This window comes from Astatotilapia calliptera, chromosome 15, assembly GCF_964374335.1.
Source record: "Astatotilapia calliptera chromosome 15, fAstCal68.1, whole genome shotgun sequence".
Taxonomy (NCBI): Eukaryota; Metazoa; Chordata; class Actinopteri; order Cichliformes; family Cichlidae; genus Astatotilapia; species Astatotilapia calliptera.
Genome location: NC_137436.1, coordinates 27600861 through 27624549, shown reverse-complemented (window position 1 = coordinate 27624549; position 23689 = coordinate 27600861). Strand labels below are relative to the sequence as shown.

At 43.0% G+C, this 23689-nt stretch overlaps 1 protein-coding gene across 6 annotated transcripts in view; it reads right to left on the bottom strand.

The window, feature by feature from the left end:
- LOC113037477 (tumor necrosis factor alpha-induced protein 2-like) overlaps positions 1-19451 on the bottom strand; it is a 79219-nt gene extending 59768 nt beyond the window's left edge. For 4 of the 6 annotated variants that reach the window (XR_013901650.1, XM_026194601.2, XM_080289497.1 and 1 more), the window contains exons 1-4: positions 18985-19451; positions 17537-17647; positions 1739-2169; positions 635-846 (exon numbers count right to left, since the gene is read on the bottom strand). Coding sequence is in view for 5 of the 6 variants with exons in the window: in XM_026194601.2 (XP_026050386.1) it covers positions 635-846; positions 1739-2169; positions 17537-17647; positions 18985-19006 (776 nt within the window). In the remaining variant the exon portion in view is untranslated. The remainder of the gene's footprint in view (positions 1-634; positions 847-1738; positions 2170-17536; positions 17648-18984) is intronic. The other 2 variants (XM_080289496.1, XM_080289495.1) reach the window with 2 other exon arrangements.
- Between the last annotated feature and the right edge of the window lie 4238 nt (positions 19452-23689).

Here is a 23689-nt window from a genome sequence, read left to right as displayed (position 1 = left end):
ACTAGCCAGTGGTTATTACAGAGAGGATAAAGATAAGGCCTGTGGACCAGAACTGGGACCTACAGGTCTGGCTGATGGTTTAAATAAATAATTGTGAATGTTTCACAGCGCAGCAGGAATCTGGGCTGTGTTCAGGTAAGGCAGAGGACTGATGCTCAGACAGGACCTGCTGTGATAGTTCTGCTGTAATAGTTCTGATGTAACAGCTCTGCTGTGACGGTTCTGCTGTAACCGTTTTGCAGTAACCATTCTGCAGTAATGGTTCTGCTGTAATAGTTCTACTGTAACAGCTCTGCTGTGATGCTTCTACTGCTACAGTTCTGCAATAACAGCTCTACTGTGACGGTTCTGCAGTGATGGCCCTGCTTTAATGGCTCTGCTGTGACGGTTCTACTGAAACGGTTCTGCAATAATGGCTCTGCTGTAACGGTTCTGCTGTAACAGCTCTGCTGTGACAGTTCTGCAATAACGGCTCCCCAGTAATGGTTCTGCTGTCATGGTTAAGCTCAGTAGAAGTGTTTAGGTTCGCATTGATTTGTTTCAGGGTTGTTGTTATGGTTGTTGCTATGGTGATTAGCACTCTGCTCTTTGGCCTGTGGGCAGCGCTGCCACACCCAGTGCCACACAGACTCACTGTGGGTAGTACTGGTTGACCCAGGACAACAGGTAGCTGCAGTCATCGTCGTCCAGCCCTGCAGCGGTGAGCTGAGTGAGGTGGGCCGAGAACTCCTGATGGTACAGGCCGGCGTAGAGGTTCATGATGTCCATGTGAGGAGGGTAGCAGTTCTTCACCCTCCTCACCACCGTCAGCAGGTCTTCCTTCACACATCTTCCCACTCGACACACCTGGACAGGTTCATCGAACAGGGAGTAGGGTAAAAACTCTCATCAAACCCCGTATTAACATTAATCGACTGTCCCAACCAAAACAAAAAGGGGGATTAGTCCTGCCCAATATAGATTATTAAAGCATACTTTTGAAATGGCTAGATTAGGCAAACATTGAGCAGAGAAAAACAAGATAAACTGGATTTTAATTGAATAAGAATAATTTTAATTTATTCAGTAAAAAATCTTAATATATATTATTATACTCCTTCAAGGCTGTATAGAATGGGTGTTGGTAGAGAGGACTTGTGTTGGAAATGCCAACAAGCCAAAGGTACTGATACATGCCCCCTGAATGCCCACTGTTTGTTTGTTTTTTCAGTTTGGAACACTGTATTGAATTATATGCAGGGATGGAAGGTTTGTAACTTGCCCAAATCACCTAAATTATGTCTACTAGGAGATAAAAGAAAGGTGCCACAATTAAATAAACACCAGTTTAGAGTGTTAAGCACTGCACCAGTAACATGTGCCTGTGTCATTTTGGAATACTGAAAGGACACCTATACTCAAATGCTTAAAATGTGGCCAGAATGATTGGGAACTTTACTTGCGAAAAGATGTTGGGAAGGTAAGATCATGTGACGGAAGCTTTGGTGGAACAATGGGGCAATTTCTGCACCTACATGTCTACCTGACTTTTTGTTTTGTTCTTTTTGTTTGCTTTTTTCTTGTTCTCTTTTGTTTTTGTTTTGATTTTTTGCTTCTTGTTTTTGGTTGTTGTATTTTTGTATTTGTTATTATAAAATGTAAAATCTAATAAATAATTGAATTTTTAAAAAAAAACTCTCATCCAGCTCAAACTGAGTACCAGCAGAGCTCCTCCCACACCTCCTCCCAGGTGACTAACCTGTCTCTTCACAGGTGAAGAGAGCCAGTCGGTTCCTCCCGAGGTGTCTTTGGCAGCCTCCTTTATTCGGCCCTCCACCATGTTCTGGAGCAGTATGTTGTGGATGCTGAGACATTTCTGAGGACGCCATCTTGGGACTCGCTCCTCCTGACAGTCTCTCCAGCGCCGGCCCTGCGCCTCCTGCTGCTGGATAGACACCATGGCACTCCTCAGGACCTTCAGCTCCCCTGCAGAGGAGGAGGGGGTGAAGGTGTCATTGATGGCCATCCACAGCTTCAGTTGCAGAGCCTCGAAGTCTTTGTGCAGCTCGTCCTCCTCTTCCTCATTGACCGAGTCATAGCTGAACAGGTCCTCCTCCCTCTCTATCAGCCTCCTGCTTGATTCTTCCAGCTGCTCCTCCTTCTCCACTTGCACCTGCTTGACCTCATCCCCTGAAGAAAACAGAAAGCATCAGAAGCAAAAAACCACAGGAGCTAAATCCATCAACAGATCAGGTCCTGCTAGCTCTCATTCTTCATGTGAACCAAACACCTGCAGTTCCTATGACATCCAGCAGAAACAGCAGTGAGTCACCCCCATAGACTCCCATGTTAAAACTTCACAGCACAAATAAACATATTTACAGCCTGATAAACAAACAGTTTGGTCTTTTCCTTCATTGCACATGAATGGGGTGGTGGGGTCTTTATACTTCCCCTGTTTATTAGGGGAGTCGCCTATTTTCACTGACACAGGAGACTATCTGATTGTTCAGTCTGACGTCACTAGCCGTGTCTGGGTCTAAACTCCGCTGCAGGTCCATATATCAAACGATCACTATGGCATTAATGAGAGTTGAAAAACTGTCTAAAGTCTTTCATCTTTAATAAAATGATCAGCGTTCTGCTCTACCAGGTGTAACAATTGAGTTTAACATCCAGGCATCCATGAAAACGGAATTTATGACATTTAACGGAGTTAGAAGTTAGCAGGGAGTTAGCTCGCTAGCTTCTATCTAAATACAGTGGGGCAAAAAAGTATTTAGTCAGCCACCGATTGTGCAAGTTCCCCCACTTAAAATGATGACAGAGGTCAGTAATTTGCACCAGAGGTACACTTCAACTGTGAGAGACAGAATGTGAAAAAAAAATCCATGAATTCACATGGTAGGATTTGTAAAGAATTTATTCGTAAATTAGGGTGGAAAATAAGTATTTGGTCACCTCACTACTTGACAAGTTATGCTCCGGTCATTTGATGTTTCAAAGATAGATGATCTTTTGTGATATAGTTAAATTTTCTTTGTACATTTCATTTATCCACCATCATACATTAAGCCAAGAAGAGGTCATTATACTATACAAGTACTATACTATACTATACAAGAGGTATCAACGCTGGGCCAAAGTTCAACACGTGGTTAAAGTTTGTAATCCAGCCGGGGTGTAAATATCACTCAGCAACCAGTCGTAGAGATGAAGCAGGCAGCATCAACACATAAATCTACTCTTCCCAGCTTAAATCACAAGAGCATCTCTGACCGAAAAGCTGATTTTTCACATTTGCAAAAATTAATTCAGATTCACACTAATTCCTTTCACAGCTCCAACAAAATGAGGAAGAGGAGGGGGAAACACAATTAGATTGAATTACAATTGGATGGAAGTCGAGGACAAGGAGAAGGAAGCTTTGGATGAGGAGGAAGAAAAACAGCAGGAGCATCTTTAGGGATCTCTGTGATGTCATTGAGATTGGTTTCATTAATATGGTCCTCTCACAAAGAAAGATGACTTGTTTTAGTTCACCTACTTCCTGTATTAAATAGTGATGTGCAAATAGTTGTGGAAAACCACAGAGCAGGCACGTATAGGGCATCTGCAGGTAAATGAACGTCAAATCTCTCAGACTAAAATCTGTATTATACTTTTAGTCTTAAGACCATATGTTGTATATTTATCACCCTTATGATAAAACCCATGTCAGCCATTAGTTTATGGACTTTGTATTTTGAAGCCTCAACGTTTGCTTTATTGCTATCGCTATGTTGGTTGTTCTGAGCCTTTTGGGACCATATTAAGACAAGGGATCAGAATCTGAAGTCGTGCACACTACTGTTTCATTTATTGTGTATCCATAAGATTTGTACAGCAGATCCAAGTTGTGCCTTGAAAACAGGAACGCTGTCTGCATAGAGGAGAACTTTAATAGCAGGCTTGTATAAAGTGAAGCTTTGTGCTCACATTTGCTACAAACACTTTAATTCTGTCTCCCTGTTTTGATGCAGATTTCACTTGAAATCAGGCAAGAACGGGACTTTCTTTTTTAATGTGTTCTTGTGAATTGTTTGTGTATCGCATACATTTGATTTGACTTTCTGCGAGACAACAGTCGTCCGCTGGCCAAAAAAGTTTTCCAAATACCTCCATGTGATCAAGCCTGGATTTAGAAAAGAATAGCAAAAAAAATCTGCACCTCCTGCTTTACATGCAATTTGTGTTTGTGTGTTTAGAGGTGGTGGTGAAAGGGGAGACCTTGGCTCATCCAGCTGGAGAGCCTGACCAGGAAGAGTCGAAAATTAACTATGCTCTTCCAGGGCACCCTGCAGACTCGGCTGCTGGCATTGGCGAGTGAGTGCAGCCGCCGCTGGGATGACGTGAACACCAAACAGGAGTCCATCACAGGTCGACCTTCTGAGGAGGGTTTCACTTTTCTCTCTTCTTTATAATTGACCCTTGTTTTCTCTCTCTCAGCTCCTTGTCTCAGAGTGGGAGGGATTTGAAGCACAAAGGGAGGAGCTTGTTGTTTGGTTGGGTGATATGGATGTCCACCTGAGTGAGGTTGACCACTGACAGGAAACACCTGTGAAAAACTGAAACAACTGCAGGTGTGGGGTTGTTTTGATATGACATATATTTGATATGATACATACGTCAGAGACATGGTCCTAAACTGGAATAACAAAGGACCATGAGTCCAACATGAAACTTCCCTTACATAACGCTGAAGTTCATTCATCATTTTAATCAAAAACTTGTTGTTGAAATATTTTTACTGAACATGCAAGCATCTGCTGATGAAAATGTGTTGATTTATTGGTCTGTTATGAAGCTATTGCTATTTCTAATCTGTTTTTATATCGTTCTGATGTTTTATTAATTAAGCAATACATGTATTAATTGTTGTGTTATCTATAGATATAGTATTTATATATTTTTGTTTATAGTATAGTAAAAATATTTAATTATTACTGTTTAAATGACTAATATGTGACATGTATTAGCTGTGATGTTGTGCTGAGGGTTAAAATGTCCTTTTGTCTTTTGGTAACTACGAAATGGCAATAAACCATTAATATACAGTGGGGCAAACAAGTATTTAGTCAGCCACCGATTGTGCAAGTTCCCCCACTTAAAATGATGACAGAGGTCAGTAATTTGCACCAGAGGTACACTTCAACTGTGAGAGACAGAATGTGAAAAAAAAATCCATGAATCCACATGGTAGGATTTGTAAAGAATATATTTGTAAATTAGGTTGGAAAATAAGTATTTGGTCACCTCAAACAAGGAAAATCTCTGGCTCTCACAGACCTGTAACGTCTTCTGTAAGAAGCTTTTCTGTCCCCCACTCGTTACCTGTATGAATGGCACCTGTTTGAACTCATCATCTGTATAAAAGACACCTGTCCACAGCCTCAAACAGTCAGACTCCAAAATCCGCCATGGCCAAGACCAAAGAGCTTTCGAAGGACACCAGGAAAAGTATTGTAGACCTGCACCAGACTGGGAAGAGTGAATCTACAATAGGCAAGCAGCTTGGTGTGAAAAAATCAACTGTGGGAGCAATCATCAGAAAATGGAAGACATACAAGACCACTGATAATCTCCCTTGATCTGGGGCTCCACGCAAGATCTCATCCCGTGGGGTCAAAATGATCATGAGAACGGTGAGCAAAGATCCCAGAACCACACGGGGGGACCTGGTGAATGACCTGCAGAGAGCTGGGACCAAAGTAACAAAGGTCACCATCAGTAACACACTACAACGGCAGGGAATCAAATCCCGCAGTGCCAGACGTGTTCCGCTGCTGAAGCCAGTGCATGTCCAGGCCCGTCTGAAGTTTGCCAGAGAGCACATGGATGATACAGCATAGGATTGGGAGAATGTCATGTGGTCAGATGAAACCAAAGTAGAACTTTTTGGTATAAACTCAACTCGTCGTGTTTGGAGGAAGAAGAATACTGAGTTGCATCCCAAGAACACCATACCTACTGTGAAGCATGGGGGTGGAAACATCATGCTATGGGGCTGTTTTTCTGCCAAGGGGACAGGACGACTGATCCGTGTTAAGGACAGAATGAATGGGGCCATGTATCGTGAGATTTTGAGCCAAAACCTCCTTCCATCAGTGAGAACTTTGAAGATGAAACGAGGCTGGGTCTTCCAACATGACAATGATCCAAAACACACCGCCCGGGCAACAAAGGAGTGGCTCCGTAAGAAGCATTTGAAAGTCCTGGAGTGGCCTAGCCAGTCTCCAGACCTCAACCCCATAGAAAATCTGTGGCGGGAGTTGAAAGTCCGTGTTGCTCGGCGACAGCCCCAAAACATCACTGCTCTCGAGAAGATCTGCATGGAGGAATGGGCCAAAATACCAGCTACTGTGTGTGCAAACCTGGTAAAGACCTATAGTAAGCGTTTGACCTCTGTTATTGCCAACAAAGGTTATGTTACAAAGTATTGAGTTGTATTTTTGTTATTGACCAAATACTTATTTTCCACCCTGATTTACGAATAAATTCTTTACAAATCCTGCCATGTGGATTCATGGATTTTTTTTCACATTCTGTCTCTCACAGTTGAAGTCTACCTCTGGTGCAAATTACTGACCTCTGTCATCATTTTAGGTGGGGGAACTTGCACAATCGGTGGCTGACTAAATACTTTTTTGCCCCACTGTACAATATAGCATGTCCTGACTGCGGGGTTTTGGAAACAAATTCAAACGTACAGCTCTGCTATCACTTCCAACATAAATGAAGACAGAAAACTAAACAGCAGTGACGTTTGTAGGGTTACTGAAGTTGGGCTAGCTGGTATATAATGATGTGCTACGTGACCGCTAGCGACACAGCTATGTTAGCATAATATAAACAAGCTAACTTTTTTTCCACTCGATAAAAGTTAACTTGAGTGTTCTCGGTGGTCAGGAACAAATGTAATCGCATGGCAGGATGCTGTAAAAGGACCAAACTTCAGCCAGGAGAACAACTGAGATAATCCATCCACAATACGAGGTTAGTCATTCATATACTGCTGCATAGGCTGGGCTGTAGTTACATCCTAAGGTTTTAAAAACTGAGCTTAAATAAATGATTAGTGGTAATAAAAGGAGAGGGAGGTCAACAGGGATCACTGACTGTTTTAGGAGCTTTTTGAGATTAAATAGAAGAAAATACATAACATTAAACATGTTAACAACACAAAAGCCATATTAAACGCATACTACTTTAGACCCAGAAGTAGGATTCGTCGCGTCATCACTGAACAACCGGATAGCTGGTTGTTAGAGCCAATCTATAGAGAAATATTTTTGATACTGTTTCAGTTATTATGTTACATGTTTAATTTTGTATAATATGTTGTTAGAGAATGAATGCTGCGCGTTTAATTTGTGTCGGGTAAGAAAACATTACAACATTACAGTAGCAGGTTAGAGTGAGCCAGGACGGCAATGGAAATGTGCGCTGTAGCAGCAAATAGTTTTTTGACCGTGACATCTTTTGTTTGTATGTACGAGTCAGAAATAAATCTGAACAGCTCACATTAAGAAGTGGAAGAATTATTTTTTCGAAGCTTGGGACAGAAATTCGCCACTACATAAAAGTCAAAAATCTATCGAGTAACGGAGGAATGTTTTCGGCGGTAGAGCCACCGACTGAGACATAGAAAAGTCACCGGATCGTCGGCATAAGGACGCCTACACACAACAACACGGCGAACAGCTAAGTAAAAAGTGTTTTGTCAGATGCATCTTACCTGTGGAAGTAGCATAAAGGAGTTTGTGCAGTACACCACCCGACAGCTGTGCCGAAGAAAATCATTACGGCTTAGCGGTGTTATATAATTACAATGGCGGACGACATTAATGACAGTGTGGGTGTAGTTACGCGTGATGACAGCCAGAGGGCGATGACAGACAAAGGTCTGGAGTTCAAACTGCATCAGCTCACAAAGGTGAGAAGAGGCAAATTAGGACAAGTGACAGCACAAGAAGATGAAACTGAGCGACTTTTGAGCCATGAAATTCTGCTGGTTGTAAATGATGTGAGAGAGGCACTGAAAGTTTACAAGAAGTTGTATGAAGAGTTTCAAGAATGCAATTATGCAGTGTTGCTGTGTATTAAAGATGAGGAGGAAAAGGAGGCTGACCAACAATTTTGGTTTCAGCCAATGTCAGAACGATGTTTGCAGTTCATTAATAGAGTTAATACATGGATTGAAATACAAACATGTGATCAAGAGATAACTCCCATGGACAGTGCATCCAGAGTGTCAAAAACATCTAGAGTGTCAAACAAGTCTAAAGTATCCAACACGTCAAGGGTGTCGACAGCATCGTCAGAGCGCGTCAAGGAAGAAGCTAACAGAGCAGCTCTGATGGCACGAGCAGCGTCTCTGAAAGAAAAACAGGCTCTAGAGTTAAAAGAAGCAGAAATTAAAGCTGCAAAGGAAAGACTGGAAATTGAAACAGCCATTGCAGTGTCTACTGCCAAAGTGAAAGTGTATGAGGAATGTGGAGGGGTTAAGTCTCAAGTGAGTGAAACCAGACTTACGGTAATGCCACGTCGTGACCTCCTGAAGATGAATAACGAAAATCGTCATGGCAACGTAAAACACACACCAGGGAAGCCAACAGAGATAGATAGGTCTGCCTCTTGGAGGAATCCTGGTGATCCAAGTACTGCAGCAGGGGCCATACCTAAGACACATAGAACTCCACTGCAGGGGCCGAGCCAACGCCAAGATGGTGTCTCACTTCAGGAGACCAGACCAAGTGAGCTTTATCAAGTTATGCAGAAACAGGCAGATATCACAGAGATGCTTGTAAAGTACCAACAGCTGGCTCGGTTACCACAAAGGGATGTGCCAGTGTTCCACGGAGATCCTTTGGAGTACAGGTCGTTTATGAGGGCATTCATGCACGCTATTGACACCAGAACTGATAGCAATTCAGACAAGCTATATTTTCTGGAGCAGTATACTCGAGGCGAGCCTCGTGATCTTGTGAGGAGTTGTCAGCATATGCCTGAACATCGGGGGTATGAAAGGGCTCTGCAGCTGCTTCAAGATAAATATGGAAATGAGTTACAGATTGCTAGCACACTAATTGAGAAGACATCGAAGTGGCCACAAATTAAGGCTGAAGATGGAAAGGCGTTGAGCGCATTCTCTGTATTCCTGGTGAGCTGTCGTAATGCCATGGAGGATGTGGACTATATGGAAGAGATGGACAACCCTGCAACTATGAGGGTCATCATTTCCAAGTTGCCATTTAAAATAAGAGAGCGCTGGAGAATCCATGCATATGATATTCAATTCAATTCAATTCAATTTTATTTATATAGCGCCAAATCACAACAAAAGTCGCCTCAAGGCGCTTCATAGATACAGAGAAAAACCCAACAATCATATGACCCCCTATGAGCAAGCACTTTGGCGACAGTGGGAAGGAAAAACTCCCTTTTAACAGGAAGAAACCTCCGGTAGAACCAGGCTCAGGGAGGGGCGGCCATCTGCTGCGACCGGTTGGGGTGAGAGAAGGAAGACAGGATAAAGACATGCTGTGGAAGAGAGACAGAGGTTAATAACAGATATGATTCAATGCAGAGAGGTCTATTAATACATAGTGAGTGAGAAAGGTGACTGGAAAGGAAAAACTCAATGCATCATGGGAATCCCCCGGCAGCCTACATCTATTGCAGCATAACAAAGGGAGGATTCAGGGTCACCTGGTCCAGCCCTAACTATATGCTTTAGAAAAAAGGAAAGTTTTAAGCCTAATCTTAAAAGTAGAGATAGTGTCTGTCTCCCGAATCCAAACTGGAAGCTGGTTCCACAGAAGAGGGGCCTGAAAACTGAAGGCTCTCCCTCCCATTCTACTTTTAAATACTCTAGGAACAACAAGTAGGCCTGCAGAGCGAGAGCGGAGCGCTCTAATAGGGTGATATGGTACTACAAGGTCATTAAGATAAGATGGGGCCTGATTATTTAAGACCTTGTATGTGAGGAGCAGGATTTTGAATTCAATTCTGGATTTAACAGGAAGCCAATGAAGGGAAGCCAAAACAGGAGAAATATGCTCTCTCTTTCTAGTCCCTGTCAGGACTCTTGCTGCAGCATTTTGGATTAGCTGAAGGCTTTTCAGTGAGTTTTTTGGACATCCTGATAATAATGAATTACAGTAGTCCAGCCTGGAAGTAATAAATGCATGAACTAGTTTTTCCGCGTCACTCTGAGACAGGATATTTCTAATTTTAGAGATGTTGCGCAAATGGAAGAAAGCAGTCTTACATATTTGTTTAATATGTGCGTTGAAGGACATGTCCTGGTCAAAAATGACTCCAAGGTTCCTCACCGCGTTACTGGAGGCCAAGGTAATGCCATCCAGAGTAAGAATCTGATTAGATACCATATTTCTAAGATTTTCAGGGCCGAGTACAATAACCTCAGTTTTATCTGAATTAAGAAGCAGAAAGTTAGCGGCCATCCAGGTCTTTATGTCTTTAAGACATTCCTGCAGTTTAACTAATTGGTGTGTGTTATCTGGCTTCATGGACAGATAGAGCTGGGTGTCATCTGCATAGCAGTGAAAATGTATGCTATGTCTTCTAATGATACTGCCTAAGGGAAGCATGTATAATGTAAACAGAATTGGTCCTAGCACTGAACCCTGTGGAACTCCATAATTAACCTCAGTGTGTGAAGAGGACTCTCCATTTACATGCACGAATTGGAGTCTATTAGATAGATATGATACAAACCACTGCAGCGCAGTACTTGTAATACCTACAGCATGTTCTAATCGCTCTAATAGGATATTATGATCAACAGTATCGAACGCTGCACTGAGGTCTAGCAGGACAAGCACAGAGATGAGTCCACTGTCAGAGGCCATAAGAAGATCATTTGTAACCTTCACTAAAGCTGTTTCTGTGCTGTGCTGAGCTCTGAAACCTGACTGAAACTCTTCAAATAAACCATTCCTCTGCAGATGATCTGTTAGCTGTTTGACAACTACTCTTTCAAGGATTTTTGATATGAAAGGAAGGTTGGAGATTGGCCTATAATTAGCTAAGACTGCTGGGTCTAGAGATGGCTTTTTGAGTAAAGGTTTAACTACAGCCAGCTTGAAGGCCTGTGGTACATAGCCGATTATTAGAGATAGGTTGATCATATTTAAGATCGAAGAATTAATTAATGGCAGGACTTCTTTGAGCAGTTTTGTAGGAATGGGGTCTAAAAGACACGTTGATGGTTTGGAGGAAGTAATTATTGAAGTTAACTCAGAAAGATCAATTGGAGAAAAAGAGTCTAACTTAATATCAATGGTACTAAGAGTAGCTGTAGATAATATTACATCTGTGGGATGATTATTGGTAATTTTTTCTCTAATGATAAAAATTTTATTTGTGAAGAAGTTCATGAAGTCATTACTAGTTAACGTTAAAGGGATGGTTGGCTCAAAAGAGCTCTGACTTTTTGTCAGCCTGGCTACAGTGCTGAAGAGAAACCTAGGGTTGTTCTTATTTTCTTCAATCAGTGATGAATAGTAAGATGTTCTGGCTTTGCGGAGGGCTTTCTTATAAAGCAGCAAACTATTTCTCCAGGCTAAATGATGATCCTCTAGATTTGTGACACGCCATTTCCTCTCCAGATTACGAGTCATCTGCTTTAGGGTACGTGTTTCAGAATTATACCACGGAGTCAGGTACTTCTGATTTGAGGCCTTAGTTTTCACAGGAGCTACAGTATCCAGAGTCGTACGTAGTGAGGAGGTGAAATTATTAACAAGATAATCGACCTCTGTTGGGGTAGCGTTCAGATAGCTGCTTTGCTCTGTGTTGGTACAGGGCATTGGAGATGATAACAGTGGGTGGATTATATTCTTAAACTTAGTTACAGTGCTTTCAGAAAGACATCTACTTTGATAAAGTCTACTCTTCACCGCTGTGTAATCAATTATTGTAAAAGTAAATGTTATCAGGAAATGATCAGACAGGAGAGGGTTTTCAGGAAACACTGTTAAATGTTCAGGTTCGATGCCATATGTTAAAACAAGATCTAGAGTGTGATTAAAGTGGTGGGTGGGTTCTTTTACATTTTGAGAGAAACCAATTGAGTCTAATAACAGATTAAATGCCATGTTGAGGCTGTCATTTTTAGCATCTACATGGATGTTAAAATCACCCACAATAATTATTTTATCTGAGCTCAGAACTAAATCAGATAAAAGGTCTGAGAAATCAGACAGAAACTCTGTGTAAGGCCCAGGTGGACGATAGATGATAACAAGTAAGACTGGTTTCTGAGTTTCACTGCTGGGGTGGACAATGTTAAGCATCAGGCTTTCAAATGAATTAAAAGTCTGTCTTGGTCTTTCATTAATTAATAGGCTGGTGTGAAAAATTATCCAGGAGCGGCGCTGCAACAGAGCAAGATTCACAGAGCTGGTGGCCTTCGTTGAACGCCAAGCAAAGATCATGTCCGACCCACTCTTTGGCGATCTTGAAACAGCAGTGTCAGACAAGGTTATGAAAAAGCCACAGCAAGGAAATAAGTTGAAGAAAGACATTAGACATGGGAGCAGCTTTGCTATCAAGGTTAACCAAGGTTCAGAAATGGACAAAAGAAGCAGAGTGAGTAAGAACCAGAGTGACCTGTCACTCAACTGCGCCTTCACAAGAGGGTCACATGAGCAGAGATTGCAAAAGGAAGATGGTGTGCGAGGTTTGTTCACTCAAGCATCCAAGTTTGTTGCACTTCTCAAGTTATGAGGAAGAGAAGCCTCCCGATGAGGTCAATATGGGTAGCACTGCTAAAGGCCCAGCAGGGTTGTCTGAAGAAAAGGAGACAAGTGCCTGTACTGGGGCTGGAGGCAGCTGCGTGCTTGCCATTGTACCTGTAAGGGTGAAGTCCTGCAAGAGTGACAAGGCTGTGGAGGTTTACGCTTTCATTGACCCAGGTAGCTCTGCATCGTTCTGCACCGAAGCCTTGGCAAGGAAGTTGAAGGTGCAAGGCAGACGAACCGAGCTAACGTTGAGGACCATAAATTCCAGAAGTCGAGAGGAGAGTTATGTGCTCACAGAATTGGAAGTCAGCAGTCTGGCAGACAACAACTTTATCGCACTGTCAAAGGTCTTCACACAGAAAAGTATTCCTGTTTCCAGAGAGAACATCCCACTCCAGAAAGAGGTTGACAAGTGGCCGTACCTACGCGAGGTGAGGTTGCCTCATATTGAGGCTGAAGTGGAGCTTCTCATTGGAACTAAAGAATACACCATATTGGAGCCATGGAAGGTGATCCCAAGTGAGGACAATGGTCCATATGCCGTAAAGACAGCACTTGGATGGATTCTGAATGGACCACTCAGAGAAACAGATACTGCAGCCAATGATGTACAACCATGTGCTATTGTGAACAGAATAGCCATCGACAACGTGGAACAACTGCTTGTACGACAGTATAACCACGACTTTCCAGAGCGTCACTGTGATGATAAAGCAGGAATGTCTCAATAAGACCACCACTTCATGGAGTCTGTGTCAAGCTCTACTCATCTCACTGATGGACACTATGCCATAAGTCTTCCTACGAAGAAGTCGTGCGTTCAGATGCCGAACAATCGAAGTGCAGTGTTACAGCGTGCACTGAGCCTTTCAGTGCAAGCTGAAAAGGAATCCTGCACTCCATGAAGAATACACTGCCTTCATGAGTGACATGTTGAACAAGGGATATGCCGTTGAGGTTCCAACAACACAGTTAAACCGCAAGGATGGAAAACAGTGGTATATTCCCCACCATGGGGTATATCATCCACAAAAAAAGAAGCTGAGGGTGGTATTTGACTGCGCTGCCAGCTACCAAGGAGTTTCACTGAATAGTGAACTTCTACAAGGGCCAGATTTAACAAACTCATTGATCGGAGTGCTGACACGGTTCAGGCAATAGTCTATCGCCTTTACAGCAGAGGAGAACCGCAGCAAATCATCACCTGAAGCTGTAAGCACAGTCCTGGAAAATTTTTATGTTGACGACTGCTTGAAGTCTGTTGCCACGGAAACTCAAGGTATGCAGTTATACACAGACCTCACTGAATTGTGTTCTGGTGGAGGATTTCACCTAACGAAATGGACAAGCAACAGTCGTGCCTTGCTCTCATTCATCCCTGAGCATGAGAGAGCCAAAGCTGTCAGAGACCTGAACTTGAACCATGACCTGCTGCCTATGGAACGTGCTTTAGGAGTTCTATGGTGCCCTGAGTCTGACGCATTCAAGTTCAGGATTAACATCAAAGAAAGACCTGTGACGAGACGTGGAATACTTTCCGTCACCAGCTCCATCTATGACCCACTGGGATTCCTTTCCCCAGGAATTCTCCCTGCAAAAATGATCTTGCAGCAGTTATGCAGGGAGGGTCTTGCTTGGGATGATAAGATCCCAGAACAGCTCAGTCATAAGTGAAACAAGTGGTTACAAGAGCTGTGCCAGCTGTCAGAGGTAACCGTACCCAGGTGTGTGAGACCATTGGACTTCGGTCCTGTCGCAACAGCACAGCTCCACCATTTTTCTGATGGGAGCGAAAGTGGATATGGAGCAGCATCATACTTGAGGATGACCAGCAATGATGGACGGGTTCACTGTACATTAATGATGGGAAAATCCCGTGTGGCGCCCATGAAGCAAACCACTATTCCACGAATAGAGTTGACTGCAGCTATGGTTGCTGCAAAGATAGACAAAATGTTAAGAACGGAGCTTCAGATGAATCTTCTTGAATCTACATTCTGGACTGACAGCACAACTGTGTTGAAGTATATTGAAAATGAAAATCTTCGCTTCAAGACATTCGTGGCCAATCGCGTTGCGGTCATTAGAGAGCTGACAAATCCTCAGCAGTGGAGGTACGTTGGTACAGCAATCAATCCAGCTGATTGTGCATCCAGAGGGCTTGCACCATCTAAGCTCATGAAGAATCTAAGCTGGTTCCACGGCCCAGCTTTCCTGAAAACCCCAGAAAGACAGTGGCCAAAAAGACCTGACAAGGAAAGGATTGATAAAGATGACAGCGAAGTGAGGCATGCAACCATGGTACATCTCACAAATGCAGCTGAGAATGTTCACACGTTGAACAAGCTGATCAATCACTATTCCAGCTGGCATCGAGTGAAGAGAGCTGTGGCATGGATGATCAAACTCAAAGACTTACTGCTACGACAATGTGAAAAAAGGAAAGAGACGTACGCTAAACAGAAAGAACAAGACAACGAATCAATGCAGACAACACTTACCCTGAAAGATCTGGTGCAAGCTGAGGCAGAGATCATTAAGTTCTGTCAAAGTCAACAATTCCAAGAAGAGATCACCATGTTAAAGAAAGGCAAGTGTGTGACAAAGACTAGTCACTTGAGGAAACTTGATCCCGTGATGCAGGACGGAGTTTTGAGAGTTGGTGGTCGCCTCGCAGCTGCTGGGATGCCAGAACATGTGAGGCACCCAGTCATTATCCCAAAGGGCTCACATATCACCACACTGATCTTGCAGGATATACATGAGAAGATTGGGCACTGTGGAAGACTGTATATGCTTTCACGGCTGCGACAGAAGTATTGGATTCCATCCGCTAACTCAGAAGTGAGGAAGTTTCTGTCAAGGTGCGTAATCTGCAGGAAAACTAGAGGCAAACCACTGGAACAGAAGATGGCAAATTTGCCAGAGGATAGGCTTCTACCTGATGAACCCCCCTTTTCTAATGTTGGGGTGGATTACTTTGGACCGTTTAATGTGAAGCATGGCCGCAGCACAGTAAAAAGGTATGGTGTGTTGTTTACCTGCCTTACAACAAGAGCAGTGCACATTGAAATTGCGCACACTTTGGACACTGATTCATGTCTGAACGCCATCAGACGCTTTGTGTGCAGAAGAGGTCAGGTATCTGTCATGCGTTCAGATAATGGCACCAACCTAGTCGCTGCTGAACGGAAGCCATTCAAGAGTGGAATCAGTCAAAGATTCTAGACTGTCTCATGCAAAAGGGAATCCAGTGGGTATTTAACCCACCCGCTGGTTCTCACTTTGGAGGGATATGGGAAAGGCAGATCAGAACCTTGAGGAAGGTCCTGAGGTCTATACTGAAGGAACAGTTGGTCAATGATGAAGGTTTACTGACACTAATGTGTGAAGTGGAGTCAGTACTAAATGACAGACCGCTGACTACAGTAACAGATGATCCAACAGACCTGGAACCACTGACGCCTAACCACTTGCTACTGATGAAGAAAAAGCCGGGTTTGCCTCCTGGACTTTTCAGAAAGGAAGACTCATACTCCCGCCGCCGTTGGAAGCAAGTGCAATATCTTGCTGACTTGTTTTGGAAGAGGTGGGTGCGCGAGTATTTGCCTATGCTTCAAGAGCGTCAAAAGTGGACTCAGGTCAGAAGAAATGTAACTGTGGGGGACATTGTAATGGTGGTCGACGAGTCAGCGCCAAGAAGCTCGTGGATGTTGGGGAGAGTTCTTCGTGTCATTCCAGATGCTAAGGGTCTGGTGCGGCGTGTGATCATCAAGACAAAGACTAACACCTTAGAAAGACCCATTGACAAGCTATGCTTGATCTGTGAGAATGTCATGTAACTTGGAATGAGAAAATACAGTATATGTTCTGATCGGTTACAGGTTTTGTGAAAGATAATTTGAATGACCATGTGTGATACAGGAAGTGTTAATGTTATTTGGCTCTTTTGTAAGTGTTCGCTAATTGTCAGTCTTCACGCCCTCCAATTAGGGGGCTGGAAATGTTAGAGCCAATCTATAGAGAAATATTTTTGATACTGTTTCAGTTATTATGTTACATGTTTAATTTTGTATAATATGTTGTTAGAGAATAAATGCTGGGCGTTTAATTTGTGTCGGGTAAGAAAACATTACAGCGCATGTGTGGTAGCAGGTTAGAGTGAGCCAGGACGGCAATGGAAATGTGCGCTGTAGCAGCAAATAGTTTTTTAGACCGTGACATCTTTTGTTTGTATGTACGAGTCAGAAATAAATCTGAACAGCTCACATTAAGAAGTGGAAGAATTATTTTTTCGAAGCTTGGGACAGAAATTCGCCACTACACTGGTAGCTAGCAAGCTTCACCTGAACTGGACTTCTGGACTGTGTTTGTCCTGTTGGAGCCTTTTGAACCATTTTAAATGAAATCATGTGACCAATCGTATAGTTGCTGTGAGGTTACTGTACTAATAGACTGTCCAAGAGGGCAGAACTCTGGTGAAAGTATTGTGATTGGATGTCACTGAGCACTAATTAGCAGGCACCATCTCGGTAAGATGCTCCCATTCAGTCTATGCTAACCTAGCTACCATTAGCGTCCACATGTTGCCATTTTTGGAAACAAAAACGAACATAGAGAAAATCCTCAAACTGAGCCTTCACGAAAGCTACCAGTGGGTGACGTGACTGTTGCTATGTCCATCCTTCATCTACAGTCTGTGGTCCTGGAGAGCTACCTGGTTCTAGCAGGGCTTCTGCAGGTCTCACCTTCATTGTTGTTGTGCAGTTTGCGGTTCTTCCAGATCTTTGAGGGGATCTTCAGTCTTGGCAGTTTGCTCCAGGCTCCTCCTTCTTCTCCACTTTCCTCTGCACCTCCTGCTGCAGTCAGTAAGATGATGAATGAATATGTGCAGCTGATATCGATTAATTAAATCCTGAATCGAATTTTAAATATAAATGTATTTTGCCAGAATCTTAGCTTAGAGCTCACAAAACTATTTCAACAACTGCAAAACAGCTAAAACAGCAACGATTAAAGAGCGGGAAAACGGAAAAAGATGTCAACACAAAGCACGGCTCGTTCACCTGACGGCACACAACACAGACACGCCGTTGGTGCTGAAAGCCAAAATCTAAAATATTCTGAAACATCAGGTTTCATCGCTTTCCTACTAAAATTCACTTAACTAGCAGCAAAAGATCAAAACTGGGCTTCACATTTGATAAAAATCGTCATTAATTCCCTCTTACTTTGGCTGTTATTCCCTGCACAGCTCTCTCTCTCTCTCTTTCTCTCTCTCTCTGTCAGTTTACTCAGAGACCAGTTTACCATCAAAAATATCTGTTTTCTGCATTATTTGCTGCTTATTATGCACAAGTCTACCGTTTTGTTCAGTGCTGTCGGCCTCCAACATGAAAGCCTCATTTCTGCTGTTCAATGCTGAAGAAATTTAAACTTTTACAAATGATTGCTTAGCTGTCTCTCTAATCAAACCTCTGTAACTTTGCTCTGATTTACTTAAGCAGCATCAGGTAGTATGTTTTCATGGTTTTCTTCTGTTTTTGATCTACTGCAGAATATTTTTAAGGCGGTTATCTGCTATAAAAAGCCAGGCCGGGAAAATCTCCTTCATGTTTTTATCCTCAGTTACTTTGGCACAAAGGCATCTGCTGTGACGCTACATAGATATAAGTACTGCAATGGATAATGATGATGAAAGCCCTGCTGCAGACAGTCAATACAGTGTAAGCTGACAGGCTCGGGTCCACTGCAGAGGGCTCACAGATTTTCCAGCTAAACCTGAGCGGCAGCATGAAGCACTGATATGAACACCAGAGTGAAACTCGCTGCTGCGCCGTAAATTTGAGTTTTTTTGAGCGGAGTTTGGTGCGGACTCTGCACTTCCCCAGCAGAGCACCACCTGCAGTCTGAAGGCCTGCCGCTGTAGCTCTGATGGAAACACTTCAAACAGTCCGATCAATCAGATCAATGAGTCCGCTTATCGATCACCAGCACACACACACACACACACACACACACACACACACACACACACACACACACACACACAAACGTCAAATCGACGACAGGGACTCCGCAGCTCCGCTAATCTCCTCACCGGCCGCTCTGTGTCTGAAGGAGCAGCGGGAGAGGGCAGGGCGCGTGAGCAGCAGGAGCAGGAGTCTAACCTGAACCGAAACATAGATGAGCTCACCTTTACTCCTCTGATGACTCATTAGGAGCTGAAAGTACCTCCGCGCGGGCAGTACGACGATCAGATCGACCGGGACCAGGACTGGATGCAGCTGAGAGCAGGTGATGTCTGAATCCCCCTCACGTCATCCTGAAAGAACACTTTCAGTTTCGGTTCAGAAAAGCTGCATCATCATCAACACTTACACTCAAGGACACACACAAAGAGACACACACAGATTGTGTGTGTGTGTGTCTGTGAGTTTGAGTGCTTGTCATAGACCGTACTCCCCCTTTTAGAGCGGGCAGCCAATCCCACACACGCAGATGTAGAAAACCTGCCTGTTCCCTTCCTCGCTGGTCCGTGTTTAAAATGGCTTCCTGATGTATCTGCGTAAATGAGCTATCTCTTCTTCTCACAACTGGTAAAGTTCATGGTTTCCTGGCACAGACCGACTTCTAAGCGCAGCCATTCCACGACCTTAATGTTAGCTGCTTTATGTTACCACAAACTGTGGTGAAGCAAGTCAATACAACAGAAAAGCTCCACAATTGTCTCTTCTTTCCACTTACAGTGACGTCTCCACCGTCTGTGTGTCGAAATAAAACAAGGCCTCTGTTATACTTGTCACACGACCCTGTTGTTTTGTACTGATGTATGATACCATTGATTTCCTTTCCGATCCAATACCAAGTAATATTCAGGGTGGTATCGACGATACTGATCCGATACCGATACTTTGTACAAAACATTATTTTATTTATTGTATCTTAAATTATAGCATCATAATAATTACAGGACATCAGATTACTTGTTCTTATCACTTAATAATGCAGAGTTCATCATATAGAAATAAAAAAACTGAAGTTGTGCACTATTTGAACACCTTGCCTGCCTGCAGCACTAAAGGACTCCGTGAGAGACGTCTGTCTTGCCCTAGCAGCACCTGTCCTTCTCCTCCTCTTCAGTTCGCCTCAACATAAGCTCATCATATTCTGTGATATGATTTACTCTGAGGTGTTTGACAAGGTTAGTGATGTTGCCACAACCATACATGCCAACCCCCCTGATTTTTCTGGGAGAATCCCGAATTTCAGTGCCCCTCCCGAAAATTTCCCGGAGCAACAATTCTCCCGAATTTCTCCCGATTTTCCACCCGGGCAGCAAAATTGAAAAACCATATTGCAGAATTCATAGCGCGGCCCAGCCAATTCCAGTTTCCAACAATGGCGGCAGCTACTTAGTTTTAATTTTACTCTTATTTCTCTTTCTGGGTCACAAAAAAACTTTTAACATATTTTCAGGTGAGAATGTAGCTGTGTAAACTTCAAATATCTGAGCCGACCGACACATCGTCTTCAAACCCCCACGGTCTTTCGCTACTCGGGTTAAACATGAGATATAAGTCACTTTGATAACTTAAAAATGTTATTGTTTGGCTTTTTTCAGTGTTTTATTTGTTCGTGAGTAAATCGGTTTGGCTGAGATTAAAGTTATTAGATTAGATTAAATTAAATTAAACTTTATTAATCCCTCGGGTGGGTTCCTCTGGGGTTTTCACACAGCTGAATAAACGTTAAACAGAAAACTAATTAAACAAAGTGTGAGACGGTCGAGAGTTTACGCCAGCTGTTTCCGGGCCGGCCAATAATAACGGTGACATTTAACGTATTTTATCCGATAAATAAACACTGTAAAATGTATTTATCACCCCCCCAACAGCCCTTTTGAATGTCTCCCTAATTCTGAAGTCTCAAGGTTGGCATGTATGGCCACAACACCTCACTTTTTTGCCACATGTATTGCAAACCACGTCTCAGCTGTTTGTGGAGGTAAAATACGTTCACACAATTACGCTCAGCCATTGTTGTGAAGGGGCTGCGAGACATTTATACAGCCGTATTTCGCACATGACTATGAAAGGCGGAAGAGGAAGTAGTTCCTTTGAATATAGACAATCCGAATGTTATAGTTTCTTTCCACTGTGTTCCTGTTAATGATAAACTACAAATTTACCCTAAATTACTAAAATATCGATATTTTAATGTGAGAATCGATTCTAGAACATAAATGATTGGTATCGGAGGAATCGATATTTCAGGATCGATCCGCACATCACTAGTGTTTTGTCGTCGCACAGCGACCACGAGGACGCCTGCCTGTGGTTTTTTGACCATGTGGACTCACCCACAGAGAACTGCACCCCAGGAGCGGACTTCATCTGTCGGTGTCTGCAACAGATGGTCAAGACCACTTCTTGCACAATTTTCGGCTGCTATCGTCTCCACAGCGAATCATCTGTCTCCACATCACTCTGTTCCTAACATCCTCCCCAACACAGCAGGCTTCTGCATGTCCTCCTTCAGTAGATCCATGAATCTTCCTTGAGGTCCTCTTTTCATCCTCCCTGCCAGCTTCAACATCCTTTGTCAAAAATACAAGCCTGTACATGTCCAAACACCTGAGCTTTAGTGAACCCGTCCCTCTGAAAAACTCTTTCTAATCTGTCCGTTCTGGTCAGTCCCAGAGCTGAAGACGTTCAATTAACAGTTAAACCTGATGAGGAAAGGTGTCACGGTCTGCAGAGACAGGCCGTGCGGTGGTGTGTGTAATGGACCCAGGTGCGTACTGTTACGAGTTCAAAATTGGGGATGGAAACAAGAGAAAAAACCACAATAACAACACTGGTCCGGCCGGGTTGAGTCAAACGATGATTTTAATGATCACACGCGTGGGAGATGGACACTGTATGCAGACAGCCTCAGATCTCAAAATGGTGGAGCATTGCTCAAACTTTTATAGCGTCTGGTGCCTCCACCTTATCATAAAAAGCCTAAACATTCGCATGCTTTCTCTCACACGGCGTCTAAGCTACGACCTTGGCTCCCTGTTTATCTGCTCCTGCTGAGATGGGGCAGAAAACTCCAGCATATTCTGTTCTCTTCTAATCAGACAAATAAGACAATAACTCTCTGCGAACAGTATTTCTTATAACTCAGCAGTATAATGCATCATAAAACAATGTCATTCATTCACAACAAGTCAGCAGTTTAATGTAATGCAAATCAGTTTAACTAATGCAATAGTTATCAGCTTCTTCTAATTCAGGAGAATAATGCAAACTAAAACTACATAATAATTCACAATCTTTAATTCGGGGTATAACATGGCATAAAATAACACTACAATCCAACAGTACACAAGTGAGCAGACGGGAGTGAGCTTAACAGAAGGCGAGCCTTTAATATGGCTGAAAACAAGGTGTACAAACACAGCAGGGATAGCGTGGCTAAACAGAAACCTAAACTGGGAACAAACTATGGTGAGGCTAGTGATGGCCCGCTTGAAGCTGACGCTCCGGAGCGTGTGTCGAAAAAAACAACACACTGGTTCAGAAGCACTGTGTCGAGGCTTGCTTCGTTTGGCAAAAGTCACGTGACCAGTGACGTCCGAAGCTTCATTACGCACGTAACTGCTTCGGTACCTGATTCAAACGGATATAAGGAAGTGAATCATCCACGGGATTCGTGGAGTGTGTTGATGGTGACAGATATCGACGAGGTGATCATTCCACTGACAGATATGGAGCCAGCGAGGAAGAGAGGACATTCTGGCGTGTGGGAATATTTTGAGTTGATTTTGCTCAATTCATTTTATCTGCCGAAGTGCAAAACTTGAAATGTCCAAAATCATGTTTTCATAATGTAAATATCATTACAGCATATGACTTTAGGAACACTTCCATGTGAATTAAAGCTAATGAAGACTACAAAAATGTATTTGACACTATTACATTGCTACACAGTTTAGAAAATCATTTTGTTTATTGTTTTTAGGTGATAGTCTGCAGGACCCAGGAATACCTGCATATCTACCAGCTTGCAGTGTGGTTCCTGCACTCCACAGCCTCTTCTGTTCCATGCAAGTGGATTTTCTCCAGGGCAGGAGAAACTATTTCTAAGAAAAGAAACAGACTCAGCCAGCGCACAGTAACACTAATCCTCTTTTTAAATGTAAATAACAAAAGGGCTACCTTACATAGATCATGTTTTTACTTTGCAAGTTCTTGATTAGGGGTGGGTTTTGATTATCGCTTTTCTGATTACAATCCATGCTAAATTGAATAAAGTGATATTGATTCATTAAAATCCCGTGTCGATTTGTAAATTAACGTTATTATGCCTGAAACGCCATCTCAGGTTAAACCTCACAACATGTCGTCAAACACCATACAGCTAAAACAGTAACTGGGAGCAGGTTTACGGATTCTGCATACAAACGTAAACACAGAGCGCGGACCCGACGCGTCAGAATCAGATTTTGGTGTGTCGTCGGGTCCGCGCTGTGTTTGCCTCCTTTTTTTTCGCTGGCTTCTGCAGCTGCAGGTTTCATAACTCTCTGTTTACATCTCTAATTAAGTCTCACATGTGTCAGCTTTCTTTTAATAGATACGAAATTATGGATATATACTGTTAAATGATCAGAATTGTAATATTTCTGACTGAGGCAAAACTTTCCAGATTCCAATCAAATTGAACCGGATCCTGTATCGAATCAAAATGGTTCTACAAATCAGTAACGATGCAGCCGTACTCAGCTCCCTAAGCATTTTCCCTTTCCAGTTCACAATCAATCCCACCCCTAGGTCAAAAATATGTATAGGAATTGGCCTAATCTAATATTTTGTATGAACCTGTCCAGCTGTCCAGTGATTAAACGACAAGTA